We start from the raw sequence: 19,749 nt of genomic DNA on the forward strand, positions 1-19,749 counted from the left end.
AACCCTGTCTTTTCCTTTTATTAGAGATCATGACAAAAGCACCCAAGAAATTTGAAGAAAAACCATTCTGGCAATCTGTGAGACTTATACTGAGTAGCTTTATAAACATCTGGTGAATAGCATGTACTTATTGCAAGGCATCTGATTCACTGATCCACGACACTGGAACAAGTAACCAGAAAGTTGATGGAGTCTCCATACTTGGTGATACTCAAAACCTGACCACACTCTCCTGAGCATCCTGCTCTCATTGATCCTGCTTTGAGTGGGAGGGGCTTTGTCTTGACAGTCACGAATTAAGCATAATAATAAGATCTTACTAGCAATTTTTATCTCTGGCTTTTTAGACTTTTGATATCTTCTGAGATGAAGCTTAATGAAAATAGGCTTCACGTGGATTTCATGGGAGCCAGGGAGCAGAAAGTTGGTTTTATTTTGTCCCTAAATGGAAGAATCCAACACACATTTGCTGGATTAAAGGCCATACCTCATCTTCTTTCTCTGAATGGATTCCTGAAGTTCAAAAACAACATTCATGATGGTACTTTTTCACTTTGTGTTTTGCTCCCAAGTCTGCAGCTATCTAAGGAAGCTTCTTAATGTATTCCTTACTGAACTGCATATAATGCAGAAGAGAGTATTTAGCATGCAAAATGGATCATTGGTCATTGGGTTGAAACTACTTTTTAGTGACATAACACAGTTTGATAATTTTCGTATTTTGATTGATTGAAGGAAATAGTGGGTGGCATCTTTCTTATGCCGGTCTTCTGAACTGTCAGGGGGGGTTGCAGAGCTCGGAGGGATTATTTAGCCTGGAGTTACACAAGTAATAGGTAGTAGTCCTTTTGTAAATTTTCCTTTAGAAGGCAGTGCAGTGTAGTCCGTGGCCTGAAGGCACAAGCAGCTTGATGAATAAAAAGAAACAGCTGCCAGAAATACTATTATGTAAATTGTTTTAAGCACAGATACTTCTTCTAGTGGAGAAACTCTCTCTCAACAATAAACTGATTCACTCTATAGATTTGGCTAAATTATCTATTAAAATAAATGGAAATTCTTTTACCTCTTTCTGGTATTAAATTAATGGTTAATTTACATGTTGCTTATAAAATTCTGGTTATTTCTGTCCCAAAGGACACTGTCCACAGTAATAATTTCTGCCTGTTACAGGTAACATCAATGTGATGGTCAACAAAACACTGTATGGACTCCATCTCAGGAACAGAAATGTGTTTGGGAATACCACCGTACACAATGTCACTTTTGCTGTGTTTCAGAATGGCAGTCAGGCAATCCCAATGGAGGCAAAACTGAAAGGACACCTGGAACTGAGTAAAGAGATGAAAAGGGGGCTAGCTAGCTTCCAGGTGGATGAGGAAGCCCTTTCTTTAGATTTTTCCAATATCATGAGTCCTGGGCACAGCAGAGTCAGTGGAACTTTCACACATAATATCAGCTTTTTAAAAAATGCAGGTATGAAGAAAACTCTGACTTGATGGTATCATATAACAAGGTATCAAGTTTACCTAAATGAACGCAGACCAGTGGAAATAGATGAGTTGCATTTTCTCAAACCAGAACAAAATATGATGCGATCTTAGAACATTCTTTTTAATATTGTTGAGAAAATACAATGAAATGGATACAAAACTATTTAAAAACTCTTTGAATTACTTCGGACTAATTTATTTCTTTCTTGTACATCTGTATTCCTGCATGCTGATCAGTTCCTCTAAGCATATTGTTATGCCTATTTTGATTTGGGACCAAATTGAAACATTGAAAGTCATTAAATAAATCACACTTAAGACTAAAATATGCCCAGTATTGTTTCCTAAGCAAAACCAAGGGTTTTCATGAACTGAAGTTATCAATAATTTTGAATGGGTAAATTGCCTTTGTCCCTTTGGACTGAAGAAACCTTGTTTTGAAACTTTCTAACAGCTGACTACTGGAGTTGGACACAATGCCCATTGATAGATATCCTTTATTAAGAAAAGCAAACATCCTTGACTTCCAAAGTGCTTGCCACATTTTAATTTAACAATCCTTTTTAAATATGATTTTCTTGTGGTAGGTAATGTCCTTTCTTACTATAAATATCACTAAGTGCAGCTACCTGGATGATTGCACTTTAAAAAATGGTCTATCTTTTCCTATGAAAAACTATAGAAGGCTTCTCTTAATCTGTAATACATCTTTTCTGTATTTTACAATGACAACCCAGAAGTATTGCATTGTTTTTGTTTCTTTCCCTATCGATAGGATTGCCCTTGGATGGCATTCTTACTGCTGTGTGTGACCGTGGCACAAGAAATCACACCATCACTATAGCCCTACAGAGTGCCAGTGAAAGGATTACTGCTGTGTTTGGAGGTCACAGACTGTCCACTGAGCCTTCTAAATCCCAGCTATCTGTGAGTTTAAAGCACAACATCTCAAAGATAAAGAGATATGGCATCCCTTTTATTGTGGAAGCTGCTGGCTATTATGAGGTAAGAAGAGTTCTGCTTGTGATTTATTTAATTTCTGGCAGAACCATTTCTAGTAACTGTAGGTTATTCCTGTGCAGTTTATTCCAAAAGCATCTGCATTTTTGAGATGTACTAAATTACTATGTGAAAGAAATATGTTTTCTGGCTTCTTGTCCTACTGTGTAGCTGTCAGCTGAAGTCTTGGAGCTGAATCTAGACTAAATGCAATGCTACATTCAGTTCTCATTTAAGTGAAGTGCTTTGCTTCATAGAAACAGGAGTCTTGTCCAATTTTATTTCCCCCTATAAATGTGAAGTGGACAAGCAGCCCTAATTTATGTAGCCATTAGGTAATTGTCAGTGAGCCTAGGTACTGTATTGCATCTGGTACTGGATTTAACTAGTTCTGATGCCATCCTTTGGATGTCTGCTAAAGAGTGGAAGACTGTTTAGCATGGCTTTCCATTTGGAAGTCTCTACCCACAGAGGCATCGTGGATCATGTTTCCTGGTACAGTGTTGCTTGGTCCCTCTTCTCTCTATCTGCATTTCCACTATAGATCTGTGAACAACGTATAGCTCTTTTGCATCTCAAATTACCCTTCCATAAAAGAAGGGTTCAAATATTTTCCTTCTTCTAACATATGCTGGAAGGCTTGAGTCACTAACATACTAACATTTGTGGTGGGTTCAGCCACTGTGGTACAGTGAGACACAGGTGTGTGGAGGAAGAACTCTATACGGTTCCCCTTGCCTTGCTTACTAGTAGTTTCACTGCTTTTATCGTGTGTGCCTTCGGACTGGAATCCTCCAGGGTACTGAATGCACATAACGTGTTGTGGAGCCAAAAGGAATTATTGGTACACATAATTTGGAAGGTCTAGCATAATGGGAAAAATCTTTATTTGAAATTAAGCCACTTTGATGAATTTGCACTTTTATTTTACCAGTGCTGCTGCCCTGACACAGACTGTGACATTTAAGCATGGTGAAACAGACTGTGCCTTTGCCAGTTGTTGCTGGGATATTGTTGTTTGTTTCTTTCCATGATTTGGTTTCTTTTGTGCATAGAATTTCACCAAGAAGATTGCTGCAGGGATAACAACCACAGTGGAGATGGAACAGCTCAAAATTGAAATAGAGAAGAAAACCACTGGCAGTGCTATGGAAGTTTCTCTTTCGCTTCACCATGATGTGGGAGGACTGATTGACATCGTTCCACGTGTGCTAGAGGTCAGCGAAAGTCCTGCTACGTAGTGTATTTGATGTAGCTTTCTGCTGTTCATTCTCAACTGTTCAGAAGTACAGCTTGAGAGCAAACTAGCAGGGCAGATCAGAAGGGAGAGAGATTTTTGTCAAATGAGGCCAGTACAGAAAGCTTAAAAATCGTTGGCTTAGCAATAAAGAGCAGGTTTTCAAGACATGGTGGGTAACAAAACGTTTATGTCATGTCAGGCACAGTAACATGCAGTCCCAGCTTTTCCATCTTGCTAAGGCAGGGTGTGCAGGGGGGTCACATGGATGTTTGTGGGTGCAGTGGTACTGGCAGCAGAGTGAAGAATAATGGCGGTAGTTTTCATACAGCGAACAACACTCCCCAATGACTTCACTTTCTGCAACGGAGGACACGGTTTGAAACACTGAATGTTTACTTGTGACTGTGGTATTTTCCATACCAAACATTAGAAATACCACTATCTTCATGCTCTCAATGTGCTTTGTTGATAATGCCAACAGGTTGCTTGCAGTGGAGAATCTGCTAACAAACAACTTTCTGGCCTTTGCAATGCAGCAATTACATTTCATCATCTTGAGGTACTGGCTTAATTTATAAACTCTGCTGTCCACAACATACTGTCTTAACTACAACTAAGGGAATCTAAGTACTGAAAGGTGTCAGAGGTGTAGAAATGGTTTTGAGTTAGCTGGAAGCTTTGCACAAACTTTCAGATATTTTCACTCCCTTGATATTCACAGATTCAAACAGATCAGATTACTTCTCTGTCAAAAATTGTAAAGTCCGCGGGGAAGGTTGCACTCAGTTTTACCATCATGCAGTGGAATCAGAATTGTCAACAAACTTGCATTCACGTGATCCAGATTTACATCTGTAGTGCACAGCTGTGCAGAATACAAAGTATACAGATAGGGGATGGGCTCAACAGGTGCAATTTTAAAAGTGATATTCCTTTGTCCTACAGCAGACAGTCAAGTTGTGCATCTAAAGAGCTCAGTACAAGAGCTTGCACCTAGCAAAAAAATAATACCAGGAGACAGAGGTGTGCACCAGGCAAAAGGCAAGAGTCACAAAAAGGTGTCAGGGTAGTAGAGAAATAGTTCTCTTCTAGTAACATGAGCATTTAAAAACAGTATGTGGCCTGAGAGGAAAACAAACTTGACAACAGTTTTTCCTGTAATTTTCCAGACTCCAGCAAGAGTTTCACTGAATGCGTCAATGTTTACCAGCAACTTTACTGTCATCTCCTTTGGACGTGTTTCTTTTCATGACATGTTTGCCTGCCTGCAACTCCATGCCACCACTAACATCCAGCCTCATTTAGAAGTTGACTTCCAGCATTCTTTGCCTTTGCTTCAGTCTCTGGGAATTGCCAGAGAGAACCAAGTGAAGGTGTCAGCCATGAGAAGTGACAAGTATAAGGGCATGCTTGGCATTGTTCTTGGGCCTTGCAGTTTAAAAGCTGATGGAGAAGTAAGCCTAGCAAGCAACGAAACAGATACAGAATGGGTACTTACTTTTAGAAACAAGTGTGTCAGTCTAGAGGTAAGCCTAGATTGTTTTCTGTCTGACATGATAGTTTGGCTATTTCGGATAATTATGAGTCACAGAGAACTATCTCCTGACACAATTATTTATGGAAGGGATGGTTTTGGTCATTAAAGTTGTTCAGAGCAATGAATCAGAGCACTTACAGAGGGAATGTATTTGAAGATGAGAATGTGGAGTAATACAATGGTAGTTGTTACTGCCGTTGCTGTAAAGTAGTAAAAATTTTGAAGGTTTTCTTCGGGGTTACGAACTTTTTCTTCAACAGTACTTAGGAAAAGATTCTTGTAGGAACTTTTGTTTTCCTCTGTACCATTTATTTTTGCTTTCTGGTTTCTTTTTCTCTTGTTTCACAGAGAAATTTCTGATTTCTCTGTGAAACAAGCTGTCTTGTGTGGTCCTTTCCAAAAGCATATTGGTTCAGAAAGAAGAAATGCTTTCTCATTAATTAGAAACAAATGAGGAATACAGTTGCATTACCTTGTGTGCTTTAAATATTGTAATCTTTTCTGTTGCAGAGGATGGGATTGCCTCATGCTGTAGCCTTTGGGGGCTCATTTCAACAGAACATCTGCAGTGTTGGCTTGTTAATGAACTTCCAGTGTGATGGCAGAACAGTTGATGTGCAGATAGACACTTCCTGCGAACACGAGTATAAGCTCCAAGGGATGCTCAGGCATTCGGTTTCCTGGCTGAGTCAGCTTGGGCTGCCTTTTGAAAACTCTGTCCTGTTATCTGCAGCCACAGACTCCAGCACTGAGGGCGTTGTGTTGCTGCAGGCTGGCAAATGCAAACTTAAGGCTAGAGGAGATCTCTGTATTCAGAATAAAGCTGAATGGACACTGGAAACAGAAACAGAATGTCAGCTTCTGCAGGTAGCTCTTGGAGTCTTTTAAAGAGAGGTTTGGGATGAAATGCAGCCTGTATAGGGTTTTAGCTAAAATAACGTTGAGTGTTGGAAAAGCACTCTAGAGACACACCTGCCTTACAGCATTAGGCAAAGAAAGTGTCTAGTGTATCCTGTTCATAGATGTTCTTTGTAGACTGAGATTAGTTCAGTCTTTGCTGCCTTTGCAGACTGAGACTGCCCTCGTAAGGCTGAACAGCAGTTTTAATTTGAACTATTTTTCAGAAAATACATTTTCTGGTCTGCCTTTTTTATCAAAGTAGAAGTTGCAAAATTTCTTTAGTGTTTCCATGTAGTCTCACTGACTATGTTAGAAAGAATGACTATTGCAAATTTAGGGGTTATTTCCAGATGCTCATAGGCTCATGTTTTGCTTTTAACTCCTCAGTTCTAACTTCTTCAACTACAGTAGCAATATAAACCAAAAATGACAGGAAAGTGTGTGTCATCCGCAGTGAAGAGGGAACGAAAACCACCTAAATACTAGAAATAGCAGAATTGTCAGTGTTTTTTACATGTACTTTGAAAGAACGAGAGGCAGCATTTCATTTAGAAAATTGCACAAGACAAGCTTGAAGTTTTAGTATTAAAAACAAATGATCCCATAACACCGTATGCAAGAATGTCTGTTAGGCCTATTATTATTTTTTGGGGTTAGTTTGTTTGAAGATGGAGATTGATTTGATCTGAGTGAAGCAGAGGATGTTCAGTAAACTTCACCATGTTGAAGAAATAGGCATTTTGTGTTATTGTAAATGTAAAACTTCACATGGATACAGAAGTTGTAAATTCTGCAGGGCAGTCCTAAAATCTTCCCTCAGACCTTATTCAGGCAAAATTGCCATCTTACTGTTGGAGGCAGAAATACGACAGTGCAGAGATTATAGGTTTTGTCTTTGATACTCTGACATAAAATCTCCTTTCTCATATGCTAAAGGGAGAAGAAAAAAGACTCAATACTGACTTGTCTTAAAGCATATGTATAATCCAAAGGATTTTTTTTTTTTTTGTACCTTGTTAGGATCTCAGTATTCCAACTCAGTCACGGATCACAGGGTCTATTCAGAAGGACAAGTGCCAAGCAGAACTTCTCTGTGTCCTGGAAACAGAAGGCAAGGCTGCCCATCTTGAAGTGAGAGCAGAGTGCAACCCAAAGATTACACTGGAAGTTCAATTCAGGCATGACCTCCCTCAACTGAAGGAAATCCCAAAGGAAAATAAGCTGTCCATTGCTGCACAAAAGCAGTTAAAATATCATATTGGAATAGGAATGAAATCAGGTGCTTGTGAGCTTCAAATGAATGGTGACTTTGACCCTGAAAAGAAGCTTCAGTGGAAGATGTTTATAGAAAACAAATGCCAAACAATTCAGGTATTGGAAAGAATTTTTTTGCTTTACTCTTGAATTTATACATCTAAACCAGGATCTTTGAACCTACTAAAAAGAAAATAGTCATGATTTCAGTGGTAGGAGAAAAACAAGAAAAACATTCTCTTCTTTTAATGTTGCATCCTACTTTTGGAGCCAGTCATTCGCTGAATTCTTGTATGGTATAAGCCAAGTTTTCTATGAATCAGTACCTACATTTAATGGACTTGCTTGTGCTAGCTCTGACATTTCTTTTTAAAAGCATGGTTGAGAAATCTGCAGTGTTTTAATCTTCAGAAATAATGAGCATTCAAAGTTGTCTTTGGCTTTATCAGCAATTACAGTTTCTCAGCAGTTTGACAGCCAGACTCTGAAATAGTTTAAAAATATATAAAGTAAATAATCTTCAGGTCAGAAAATTTTCACTTATCTTTACAGAAAATTGAAATTGGTAACAATTTAAAACAGTGAAAAAGCCAGTGTTAAACAGCAGTTATGATTTCTTGTGCGACCTCAGTTGAGAAATATTTTGGGGAATTTAGTTGAAAAACAAATGGTGACGTTTTGAACAAGCTGGTTTGGACTGCCTTGGTGAGCCATTTCTCTGTGGCTGTTGTCCCTGGGATGAACCTTAGCATTTCCAGTGCCTGACTGAGTACCTACCGCCAAATCACATCTCCTGTTTCATTAATGGGATTTAACTTCTGAATTTGGTGAGAATCTCACTATAGACTCTGAGTCTGAACAGCAACTAGTAAGATAAGAAAAGAAGTTATTGCTTTGTTGGAAAGATTTAGCCAGTAGTGAAATCTGGAGTTCTGTGGAAGGTCACTCCATAGCAAACGAACGTGCCATCATTTGCAGTAGGGTCTCATTTCTATACAAAGCACAGGAAATGAAGCCCTGTGTCTGGGACAGCTGACCTGGTTGGCATCAGATGTTCTGGGAGTCCTTATCTCTGAAGGAGCCTACAGTGTTGCTGCCTGGGAGAATCTGTCTGAGCTGGAGAGCAAGGTGGCTTTCAGAGTTCCCCAAGTGAAGAACGGCAGCGTGCTGTGATCTCTCTCAGCTAGTTAGCATGACACGCTGAGCTCCTTTTGCCTTTTGATGGAGTGAAAAATGGCACTTTTGCCCTCAATTCTTGCCCAGTAGTTTGTTTTCCGAGGCTGGACTGTTGTACTGTAGGTAGGTGGAGGGGGAGAAATTCTGCAGCAGGATTTCCTGAAGTAGCAGTTCTAAATTTAGCTGGAATCCACACGGACTCTTCCTACTGAAAATTTGTATTGCTGTTGGAACTCCTGATATCACAGTGCTTGGCCTCTCACCGATCCCACCAGTCAGTGCTACATAGGCAGGAATGGAAAGGACAGGAGAAGAGTATGGAAAGTTTGAGAGATGTTATCGCAGACTAATCTGTGGATTCGGTATGCAGGTCAGAGTGAATCTGAATCTACAAAGACGAGATTCACCTGCCCTCTTCCAAAAACAGAGCTGCCATAGTACATCTATGTATACTGTCTGGTTTCACTGGATTTATGGATGCTTTGGGCCACTGGAGCAATGCCAAGCATAGAAAAATAATTGACTTTTCACTTTTGCAGAAAGAGCTACCACATTGCTCTGTGTTCTGTTTATGCGTGCTCACTTATCAAAAATATGTCATACATACTCAAAAGAGACAAAATGTGTAAAATGTAATAAAAAGCTGTCAAAATTTCAGAAACATGGATATACTAGATTTACAGCTAGGTGCTATTAGAGCTACCTATTAGGAATAAAAATTTCCAGGTGTATAGTGTATCTGTCGGTAAGTGTAAAAGTGGTGAATTTTTTTTTTTTTTTTTTTGCCTGTATAGGAGCTTGGAACACCAGTAAAAATTGACAGTTCAGGCTATGTTTTGATGGATAAAATGAACCTAGATTCACAGATGTTGATCACTGTTGATGAAAGTAAATTACAAGGACTCCTCATTTTAAGAGTCACTGATGTAAGTATGCTGCAGACCATTAGACTGCATGTACAAAGTACTGTGTGACTTACTCTGAACTATTTTACTGGGAACAAATAGTCAAGCTTTAGTAATAAATGCCAGAATAAACATAAAATCTTTGGAAATCTGATACCTGTAATGTGCAGTGAAACAGATGTTATAGGATAATAGGATACAGACTGTGGCACTTCCTGAATCATTTCCTTGTTATGCTCTTTTTGTGTGTGTGTATATACACATGTATTTTTTTTATATTGTATTATTTGATGTTCCTTATATTATGTGGCAAATATGATAAGACATGCCAACCCACAAATGCTGATCTCACTCCAGATATACAACAGGTACCCCAATATAACACTCTTCATTCATCATGAAACTATACAGCAATGCACAGGAAGAAATATGATTGTAATTTACAGTCATCACTGTGATTTACATTGCAGAATAACAGGCAGTGATTAATTGAGACACTGCTGTTAGTTTCTTCAGTAAGACAACAGCACAGGAAAGGCTTTGTGTTTCTTGCTTTCCTGTTGACAATTACGAGTTTGACTTCTCTTGTCATGTTGTCAGTGCAGGAGAGTAGAGTACACACAGAGAGAAGTATCTTCTTCCTTGTGATCATTCACTTTCTTGCTGTAACTAGTAATTTCTGTGTATTTCTGTGCTTTAGAGAAACAGATAGCTAGTGGGAGTTCTTTGCCACCAGAGAGAAACATTGACACCTTTTTCCCTCTTAGCTGAAATACTTTTTTTTTAATTCTATCTATTAGGCTTGATTATTTTTCTCTTTCCCAGTGTAACTTCCCTAAGTTCAGTGCAATTTGCTTTCATTAGTATTACGTGTAGAACAGTCAGATTTGCTAAACGTCAGTTTTGAGCTTTGTATTGCGGCAGGCTTTGAGTTCTAGACATCCTTTACTACATATGCTGTGAAATATTAACAGGAAAGACAAGAATTGGATGCGGTGCTAACCCATAACATCCAAGGAGCTGCTGACATTGGCATTCCTATGAGGATGTTAGCTGATGTGATATCAGAAAAAACCAGTGACTTCTATAAAAGACTTACTCACTTCTGTGTGGACAGCAAGCAAGTAAGTGTCTCCTCCATATTAGTAAGATGTGAGATATAGGTTAAAGTGAACTAATTGATATGGTAAATATTGTTTCTCCACTTGAAATAGCTGTTATGAGGCCCTTATAGGAATACTTTGCAGGGGCTGGTTTGGTTTTAAAGGCCTTAATTAAGTGAAGGTTGTATCTTTCAGCCACTCCTGTGCAATCGCTTCTAGCAACAAATTTGACATCAGCAATGATCCGTGACTCCCATTTTCAAACTGTATCAAAACTTTCTTATCAATTATCTTCACTTGGTGCAGCATGTTCCCTGTTACAGTACAAAGTTGTGGCCTATAAAAAAATTAGACAGTTCTTCAACATAAATTTTTCTTAGTTTTCATAATTTTACTCTTAAGCTGTAATTAGTACAATAATTACAATTAATTAGAGTAGTCTCAATATCAGAGATGTGCCACAATTAACTTTTGTGATATTTTATTTGGACTGAACAGATTATAGAAGAACTGAGCTTTGTCCAGAAGTTGGATGTTGTGTCTCTTTACTACAAACTTACTCATAATATACTGGCACTGAAGACTTTGCAAATCAAAGACAGGATTGAGTTGCAGGTAAGTCATCAGTCAGTGACAGGGGAGACATGAATCTACTCTGGAATCATGCCATGATGGAAGCAATAGCTGTAGAAGTCACATAGCAAGAGCAGAGGGTGTCAATGTGACTTTGTGCATTTGCTGTTTAGGTGAATTTTTTGGGTCTCTGTCAATGTGGGTAGAATTTTACTCATTCAGTTGTTAACTTTGGCATCTTTATCATCTGTTCTGTTTTACCATCTTGCATAAGATCATAGCACAGATTTCAAAGTTGCTTCATAACACTGCTTCAGTTAAAAGTTAAGATTTACACAGGAGAAAAAGCTTTATTGCTACAAATATAGCTCAAGTAGAGCAAACCACAACCATAAACAAGCTACCTAATGTCACAGGTACAGGTGGGAAAAATTGTTCTCAACATTTTAAAATGCAATCTAACTTTCAATAAAGTATCCTTCTGATTTAAGGTGTCTGTGTTGTCAAACCAGCTCAGCTTTTGTTCTTATTTATAATTATTTCTAGACCCATTGCTCTTCTTTACCTATACTCTACTTAAATTGAGCCTTCCTTACGTTTAAGTAAGTAAGAAGCTGCCAGAGAGAGCAGCAGTGTCTTCTGTCCTTCAATATGTAGTGAGATGTGTGGTAGAGTATTCATCGTGAAAGTGCACTGCAGGCCATGTGAACTGTAATTTGGGTGTTGTCCCAATATACATAGGTCATACTGTCTGCTTCTGGTTTAAAGACATTTATATTTTCTTTTTCTCCCTCCTCCCTTTCCTTGCTGCTCTCTTTCTCTCTTTTTTTTCCATAAAGTTCAGAGTTGGGGGGAGTCCAGATGCTCACTTTGTTCTTGAGGGGAGTCCAGAAGCTCAGTTTGTTCTCAAGGGCTTGGGAGAGGAGCTTGCTGGACCAGAACTTTTCATAGCAATAAGGGGCTGGAGGTTGGCTCCCAATGTGTGAACAGCCCAAGCCACAGCTGAGTTTGCAGCATGCACTGCACAAGGAGGGCAGTGCATTTTAGCTCATAAGCCTAGTCTGGCAGATCTGCAGTGTGCCTTGTATAGACTAGACAGAGGTGAGTACTGATACAAGTTCACGGTTTACATTCCAAATGGTATTTTCCTCCCAGACTCTGATTACTTGGCCTATTTATTTTTTTTATCTGAGGTACACAAGCCTACAGCACAACACTGACTCTTTATTAATCATGTAGCTGCTTGAATAGGGTTAAGGCATGACCGTACTGGAGAATATGTGTTAAAATGTTGAATTTAAAAATAAAAGAGGCATCTGTAACTATATTGTGTCATAAAATTATACAAGATTAATTTTTTGAACACACCTTTGAGATGATAGTGCCTGAACCAAAAAAAGAATCGTGACTAACAGGAGCTTTACCTTTTACAAAGCTCCCCTTTCACAGTTTACCTTTGTTGCACACAGGCTGTCTTGAACCTTAAAGAGATCAAGAGCTTTAGTATGAAAGTGCATTATGGTGCTCACCTAACAGTTCTCGAAGGACAAATCCAGGAGTTTGAAACAAGTACCAACATAACTGGGAATTTCCATCATACTTGGCCATGGCTGCTACAAGCCAGGGTCCCATCATCTCTACAGGTAGGTTCTTTTTTTTTTTTTCCCCATTAAAATTATGTCCTTTATTATAATGTAGTAGCCTATGGCTTGAATGAAAACTACTGTTTTGTAAGGTACAGGATAGAAGTTGAGATTTTCTGATATTTAAAAACTATGGATGGCTAAAACCTCAACAACTGAAGTAGAAAATTTCTTTTTGACTGCTTTCTGGACCAGATTATTCCATTCTGATCAGTGTTAGTACAGTGCATGTTGTTGATATGTAGCTCTACAGGTGAATAGTTTCAGCACATTGCATCAGAAATTGGAATATTGCTCCTGTGTTCTTTAATGGGAATTTTACACATGAAGTACTTTAGGTGCTTGCTATTTTCAGGGAAGGATTGGAGTACCTACTACCTGGTAAATACTGGCAGTATGCATGGATCAAGGATCCTTTATATAAAGGGAGATGTGCTTCTGTGGGATAAAAGAGAACCTAATGAGTATTTGACATAAATCACTGAGGCTGGCACGGTTTGAAATTCATTAAATTGGATGGACTTCATGCTGGAAAGTCATAGATGATTAATGAAAGAATAAGATTTTTTTTTTTGTTAATGAATAGATTTTTGACATAAGTATAGACTAGAGAGAACTTCAATTTGTCTTCTGTTTTAAAATTAAATAGTATTTAAATGTTGCTTCAAGAACTTTACATCTACATGTCATTTTTTTAGATAGATGTGGTTTTTCAAGGGAGAAACACTACTCAGGAGAGATATATGCACATTGCAGCTGGAGAAACATCAATCACATACATAATAAACTCCTATTATGTTGCTCAGCAAGTGGATATCTTTTGCCAAAGTGTACATAGTAGTGAGGCACTGCTGGCAGCTGGCTACCCTAAGGCAATCAGCTTGATTTTCAGTTTACAGAAATCAGGTAGGTACCTGCCGTTCCTTGTAGGTTTCTTGTTGTACCATAGCCATAACTCTTTGAGGGTTTTTCAACTATTCCTTTAACAGCTGCAAACTGACTAAGATTTACTGGTAGTACCTAAAAAGGGGCTTTTTCTGTATATAAGTAAAACTGTCATTCTTAAACTGCATCTGTTACTAGTTACATTACATCTGTTTTTTTAATTCCAAGTGACTTTCAGGGCAGCCTCCAGATCCGTCACTGTGTGATTGCATACGCGTCTGTGACTTTGTTTTCTCCATAGTTTCGGAGTTTCACATCTCTCATGTCACTTTTATCTCTTAGCAGTCTGTATTTTCTCTCTCAAATATGTCAATCTGGTAGAAAAGCTGGGAAAAGGTTTTCGAGTCATGTTGTTGAGCAGTGTTGGTCTGCTGTAGCTGGAACTGAAGGAGTCAACTGAAGAGGTCAGAACAGCTCGGAGCACTTGTAGAGAAATGGCCACTACCTGCCCAGTGCTACAGGTGGCTGTATAAAGTTAGTAACCTCTAGCTGCAAAAATACATTACTGTTGGGAACTGACTTGTCACTTAACACTTGTACGTGGGTACACAAGCTGTGTTAACTCAAGACTTTGTATGTTAAAGGACATCCAAAACAGTCTGCACTCCAACCACAGGCCAAAGCTCTTGTCATCCTGACTTTGTCATGATGAGTGTCTTAGCCCAAAAGCTGGCTGGATTGATTTTATGCAGGCAGTACTGAAATTCCTTGAAAATAATCCCCTCAAAATGGCACTACTTTGTTCTCGCTATTTAGAAAGAAAAGCCAAGAGTATCTGTGAAGTCCAGTATGATGACAAAGATTTAACTGTGACTATGGATGTTGACACAGACTTTCAGCTCTATGGTATATTTGAATTCATGGCAGAGGTGAAGCATTCGATATCACTTCTCCATCATCTGGGACTTCCCTTCTTTTTTAAGGTAATAAATCGTAGATCTTTCATTGTGCTTAGATTAGAGCTGTCATCTGTGTTACCCTGCTCTGAATCCAGAGCACTCCCAGTGGCCTCAGTGAAATTAGTCCAGGTTTATACAACTGCAGATGAGAGGTGACATGGCCCAGTTTATCTGAATACTAGTTTAACTTAAGTACACAGCTAATGGTCTGTTTCCAAGGAAACTCAGCAGGTATCCTTTAATTAATCATTTCAGGAAGGCAGTAATTTACTGTCACTTCCTAGCTGATATGGCTTACTGAAGTAGAAAGTACTTTTGGTAGAAATCGGTGTCCTTCATACCTAGAGAATTACTTGGCTTAGTTAAACCATTTGTAGCATAGATACCTAAAAAGTTTCAGTGTTGAATAAACAGAAATAAATTTGTATTCCCAGCTACCTGATAGGCTCAACAAAGGCTATACATGTTCATCCCTTGGGAGAAAGAAGTATTAGTTGATATGTCTCCCTTAATTTTGGAGGGTAGTACCCAGAACAGCACATCCAAGTCATCCATCACCTTCTCTTAAAATAAGAGGCTGTGTAGCTAGGAAACAAGATTAAAGGTAGACTTTTCTGAAAATAAACATTAGCTTAAATATTAAACCTGCATATTGTGTCAGTGTTTCAAGTGAATATTTAATGACAACATTTTATTAAAAGGTATTAGATAAATCCCCTGCTTCTTCCCCCTTAATCTTTAGTGGAATGTCTTTTGTTCTCTAAATGTTTAAGTGAAAAAAATTAAAACAGAGATGCTAATTGTTCAGGTGCTTTTATTCATGTAAGGTATGAGTGTAATCATGGGACTTCAGAAATTTCTGTTCCCACAGACTTTGGCAAACACAACATGTGTTGATATTTAAGTGTGGGAGACAGTGCTCATCTTCCCCAGAGGGATTCTTTAGCAATTTCAGGATAAAGCTATAGAGGAACCAGCAGCTGTGGGAGGAAGAAAATACCCTGCAGTAAACAATTTGTGGAGCTCCATCTGTTTCATCTAAAAAAGAAGGAAAGGCAGTTTCTTTACAGTATATGAAAAAGAAGAGTAGAGGAAACATAAACAAGAACCAGTGGCTCTAGACTTAAACCAAATAAAGGTGCATTGAAAGTAAAGCTAATATTTTTCAGTAATGCAAATTAGTAGCTGTAGAAACATACAGAAAAAAAAAAAAGACATCTCTTGATGCTTTTGGTTTAGGTCTAGAGAGCATCTAGAAGGCCTGTCTGGAAGGTAAACTTCAGTCAAGGTGATGGTTTTAGTCACTCAAGAGTTTGTGCTCAGTTTAGGTGAAATTCTGGGTAGAAGTTATGGCATGTGATTACTTTATTCTTTTTTTCTCCCCTCAGATGACAATCCAAGAGGTTCTGACTGAAAATGAAATTGAAGGAGCTCTGAGGCTGATCTGTGAACAAAACACCAACTTCTCCTTTAGCATTAGTAGGAAAAAAGACCAGCAAGGGTAAAAGTGTCATTCTCAGCACTGTAAAAATGTCATTAGGCCACTGTGATTCCATGGAAAAAGTTACTGTTTTAGTCACCAAAGCACTGGTGAAATGGATAACAATCTTTGATAAAATGTATAGTCACAACAAACAGTCTGTATAACTCAGGAAGTTTATGAAGGGCTGCAGAGAGACCTTTTGCCTGCCCCCACAGCATCGAAGTAGCAGACAGTGAAACAATCCAGAAAACTCTAGGTCTGAGCCAGACAAGTACTTAATAACATACCTTAACTTGATATAGCTGCTTAAGTCTTATTAAATAGTTTTGGCATGCTTGAACCTTGTAAAATTCAGGAGACTCACTCTTCTAAATTGCTATCAGTATGGCTGTATCTGTAGTTTTTTCTGTCTTCTAAAAATTTTCAAAGTTCTTTAAAGAAAGTGAGAATGAATGGAGTAATTCTTTATTCAAAAGTGTCTGATAATCAGTGTCTAAACAGAAATATTTGGTACAGCATATAAAAAAAACTCTAGGGTTTTGAGGGTGTTTAAGAGGTGTAATATTTTCAGCACTGGGGTATTTCAGGTATTTTTTCTAGCAAAAGACCTTTGCACTGAAAAGCCTTGTAAGTTCTGTTAAACTCTCTAATAATTGTAAATTTTAAGTCTGGAAACCGTGACAGTGCTTGCAAAGTCAGATTCCAAAATACTTATCTCATTTGTAAAAAGCTGGTGCATTTATTATAGTTAGTAAATTACCAGACAAAATAATTTCTGACCTGGTGGGCCATGTTCTGTCCCTGGGTTGCATATGCAGATTTTTCACTGAGCTCAAAGATAGCACTGCTGTTTGGTCTCCTTTACCTCTGCATGAAAGGATCAAAAAATGTGAGCTGGGTAAGCATTCAGTGGAAGGTACTGTCATTTGTAACTCCAAAAGCTGTGACAAACTTCAGTGATTACTTAGAAGTGATTATTCAGATGAACTTGTGCTGTCGGTGAGAGTGGACTTTCTGAAATGTTGAACAAAAGTACGTTTCTTCCCTTTAGTGAAGAGTTGAATATAAAAGCGCTCCAGACTCATCCCTTCTTTCTACGGTACTTCCCCAGTGCAGCAGAACTGTCTTCTAAGGTAAGCATCTGCCAGAGAACTGCTACAGACATCACTATAAATTAGAGTTGCCTAATATTTTAGGAGTCAAGCTGCATCTTTTCTAGTACTGGTATCTTTTTATTGTTGTTCAGGATGTTTTCAAATATGCTAAAAATCTCACCCTACTGGAAAGGATTTGTTCCATTTGACTCTACTTCCTTGCATCTGCATTAATTATGACTTCTAGTAAGCTCTCAGGAACATTTTTAATTATTCTGGCTACTAAGAAAAGAGAGACTGGGCAGAAAGCAGTCCTGGATATTGGATGTTTGCAGTGCAGAAATAGCAAGGATAGGCGAGGAAGATGAATGGGGTTATTTGTCAGTCAAATGCAGCACAGTTACTCCTGCTGACATAAAAACTAATTTCTTATGCATGTTACTTAGTTTACACTGTTTTGTAGCTGTGCCTTCTAGAATGTGAACATAAGAGAGAAATGACAAATCAGATCTCTTTTAGGTCCTGAGGACTATAATATAATGTACTGTGTGAAGACTGCAAGCACAATATTTGTTTATTTTCTTTCTCGCTCTTTTCTTTCTTTCTTTCTTTTTTAATTTAATGGGAACTTGAAAAGGTAAATTACGACATGAGTGAAGCAAAAGGCAATGTCTACCTCAGGATGGAAAAAGGGGATTTCAATGTTACAACTAAGCTAATATTCACTGGAACCAGCTACGCTAACGTCATTGAAATAGTCCAAACAATGTCCCAGGTTGGTATCATCAACTCAAGACAGCAAAAGGCAAGCTGTGACTGTCCCATGTCTGTGTCTGGCATTCAGGATGCTGGCTGCCAAACAGTAATGGTCAAATACAGCTCCAGCTGCTGTGAGGTGTTTTGCCCTTGATTTCTCTAGTAGTGTGAGCAAACATTCAAGTGTAAATTAGTTGGGTGTCCGATGGTATAACCTATTGTTTGATTTTATATTTGCTTTTTCCTATAAACAGATACATAGGATATGTAGATAATAAGAAAAATAATATATTATGAACTGACCAATTGCCCATTTTTATTATGCTGGTGCTACACATATTTCTTTTTCTAAATAAGAAACAAAAGATGTCACAAATAGATATTATTGTTTATGCTGTCTGCTGGATTTATTCTGTGATAGTGGGGCTCTTGATGTTGTAAGAATTATTGAGTGAGACAAAAGAGATAAAAATTCAAAATATATAGTAAGCAAAGACTATTGTAAAGGGGATACTCAGTTGTTTTTATATGTTCTGTTATGTGAGAAGATGACTTACTGTAGAAAGGAAGTCAAGTAGAAATTAATAACTGCTTATATGAAACCATTTAGTTTTAAGGTATCATTGTACTTGACTTTTTATAACACATTTCTAAAGCTAAATTCCATAGGACTTTACAGTGTCAAAATTACACACTTAGGTTTTAAACTTTTCAGAGAACATGGTATTTAATATGTTTCCCATCTTTCGTTTTTAGTTAAAAATTCTTCCAAGGCAGTTTACGTTTATGATGATTTACCAAAAAGGCAACAGAACACGTCTGCTGAGGCACAGTGCTCTGTGGGATGGCAAAGAAATCAAGGTAACAGGCACTTACACTGGACTCTTCCCAAAGTTGCCTGGAGGACATGATGTTCAGGGTAGGTTTCTCAAGTCTTTTGCCAGTGTTGATAGCAGAGTATAAAATAAACTAAACCACATAAATCTGATTTCAAAATGCATAATCAAATGGTTTCAATCCAGGCCTTCTAAGATCATATTTGTTTTAAGTTCATTGTAAGTCTGGCTGTTGGAAACGGCTACTTCAGAACACTACTGCTTTGTGGATATGGAATGTAAAGCTTAAAAAATGTTAGTAGTGCCAGGGAAAAGTTTGGCCAAGTGAAAAGTCACCAACAAATTAAAACGTCTGTTGTTATTTTACAACAAATTTCAGAACTGTTGGATTAAATGAAACATTCAGGTTTATTTTTATATTTGCTTTTGAATATTTTGAGTATTTAATGAGAAGCAAAGAAAACCTAGGAACTAGTTTTGGACTAGATACCATTTGTAGACAGAGAAGAGTTAAAGTATTGCAGCTACTTTGATTCTAGCCAGGGCGCAAGGATACTTAGCTGGGAGGTGGCTGACTGGGGTTCATGTCTGCATTTGGTTTCATTCAGAGCAGTGATTTGAATGAGAAATCCTAATCTCTGAGGCTTTCCCTTTCTTCTTGCTGATGGTTCCATTTCAAATAAAATAGTTCCATAGTTCTGTGCCAGTGAACATTTTATTATTTTCACAGACTCAAGCAACTTTGGTAGGAGAGAGGGAAGAATACACGTAGTATGAGCAGCAGTACACTCTGCAGTGTAGATCAGGGTCTTGGTTCTGGATGCAGTTGGAAAGTACTCCTTGCAGGAGGAGTCAAGGCACTGAGGAGGAGCTTTATAGGACCTGTAGTCTTACTGTGCTGTGAGGTTGCTAC

At 38.2% G+C, this 19,749-nt stretch overlaps 1 protein-coding gene across 1 annotated transcript in view; it reads left to right on the plus strand.

Annotated features, from left to right (window-relative positions):
* LOC141472004 (uncharacterized) overlaps positions 1 to 19,749 on the plus strand; it is a 91,855-nt gene that overhangs the window by 53,299 nt on the left and 18,807 nt on the right. Inside the window, exons 35-51 of the mRNA XM_074158756.1 lie at positions 348 to 541; positions 1,174 to 1,476; positions 2,269 to 2,498; positions 3,548 to 3,709; positions 4,902 to 5,186; positions 5,780 to 6,136; positions 7,190 to 7,540; positions 9,394 to 9,525; positions 10,479 to 10,628; positions 11,106 to 11,222; positions 12,650 to 12,823; positions 13,630 to 13,729; positions 14,525 to 14,637; positions 16,056 to 16,168; positions 17,202 to 17,283; positions 17,882 to 18,019; positions 18,757 to 18,919. Of these exons, the coding sequence (XP_074014857.1) occupies positions 348 to 541; positions 1,174 to 1,476; positions 2,269 to 2,498; positions 3,548 to 3,709; positions 4,902 to 5,186; positions 5,780 to 6,136; positions 7,190 to 7,540; positions 9,394 to 9,525; positions 10,479 to 10,628; positions 11,106 to 11,222; positions 12,650 to 12,823; positions 13,630 to 13,729; positions 14,525 to 14,637; positions 16,056 to 16,168; positions 17,202 to 17,283; positions 17,882 to 18,019; positions 18,757 to 18,919 (3,164 nt within the window). The remainder of the gene's footprint in view (positions 1 to 347; positions 542 to 1,173; positions 1,477 to 2,268; positions 2,499 to 3,547; positions 3,710 to 4,901; positions 5,187 to 5,779; positions 6,137 to 7,189; positions 7,541 to 9,393; positions 9,526 to 10,478; positions 10,629 to 11,105; positions 11,223 to 12,649; positions 12,824 to 13,629; positions 13,730 to 14,524; positions 14,638 to 16,055; positions 16,169 to 17,201; positions 17,284 to 17,881; positions 18,020 to 18,756; positions 18,920 to 19,749) is intronic.

The sequence above is a fragment of the Numenius arquata genome, chromosome 14 (genome assembly GCF_964106895.1).
Source record: "Numenius arquata chromosome 14, bNumArq3.hap1.1, whole genome shotgun sequence".
Taxonomy (NCBI): Eukaryota; Metazoa; Chordata; class Aves; order Charadriiformes; family Scolopacidae; genus Numenius; species Numenius arquata.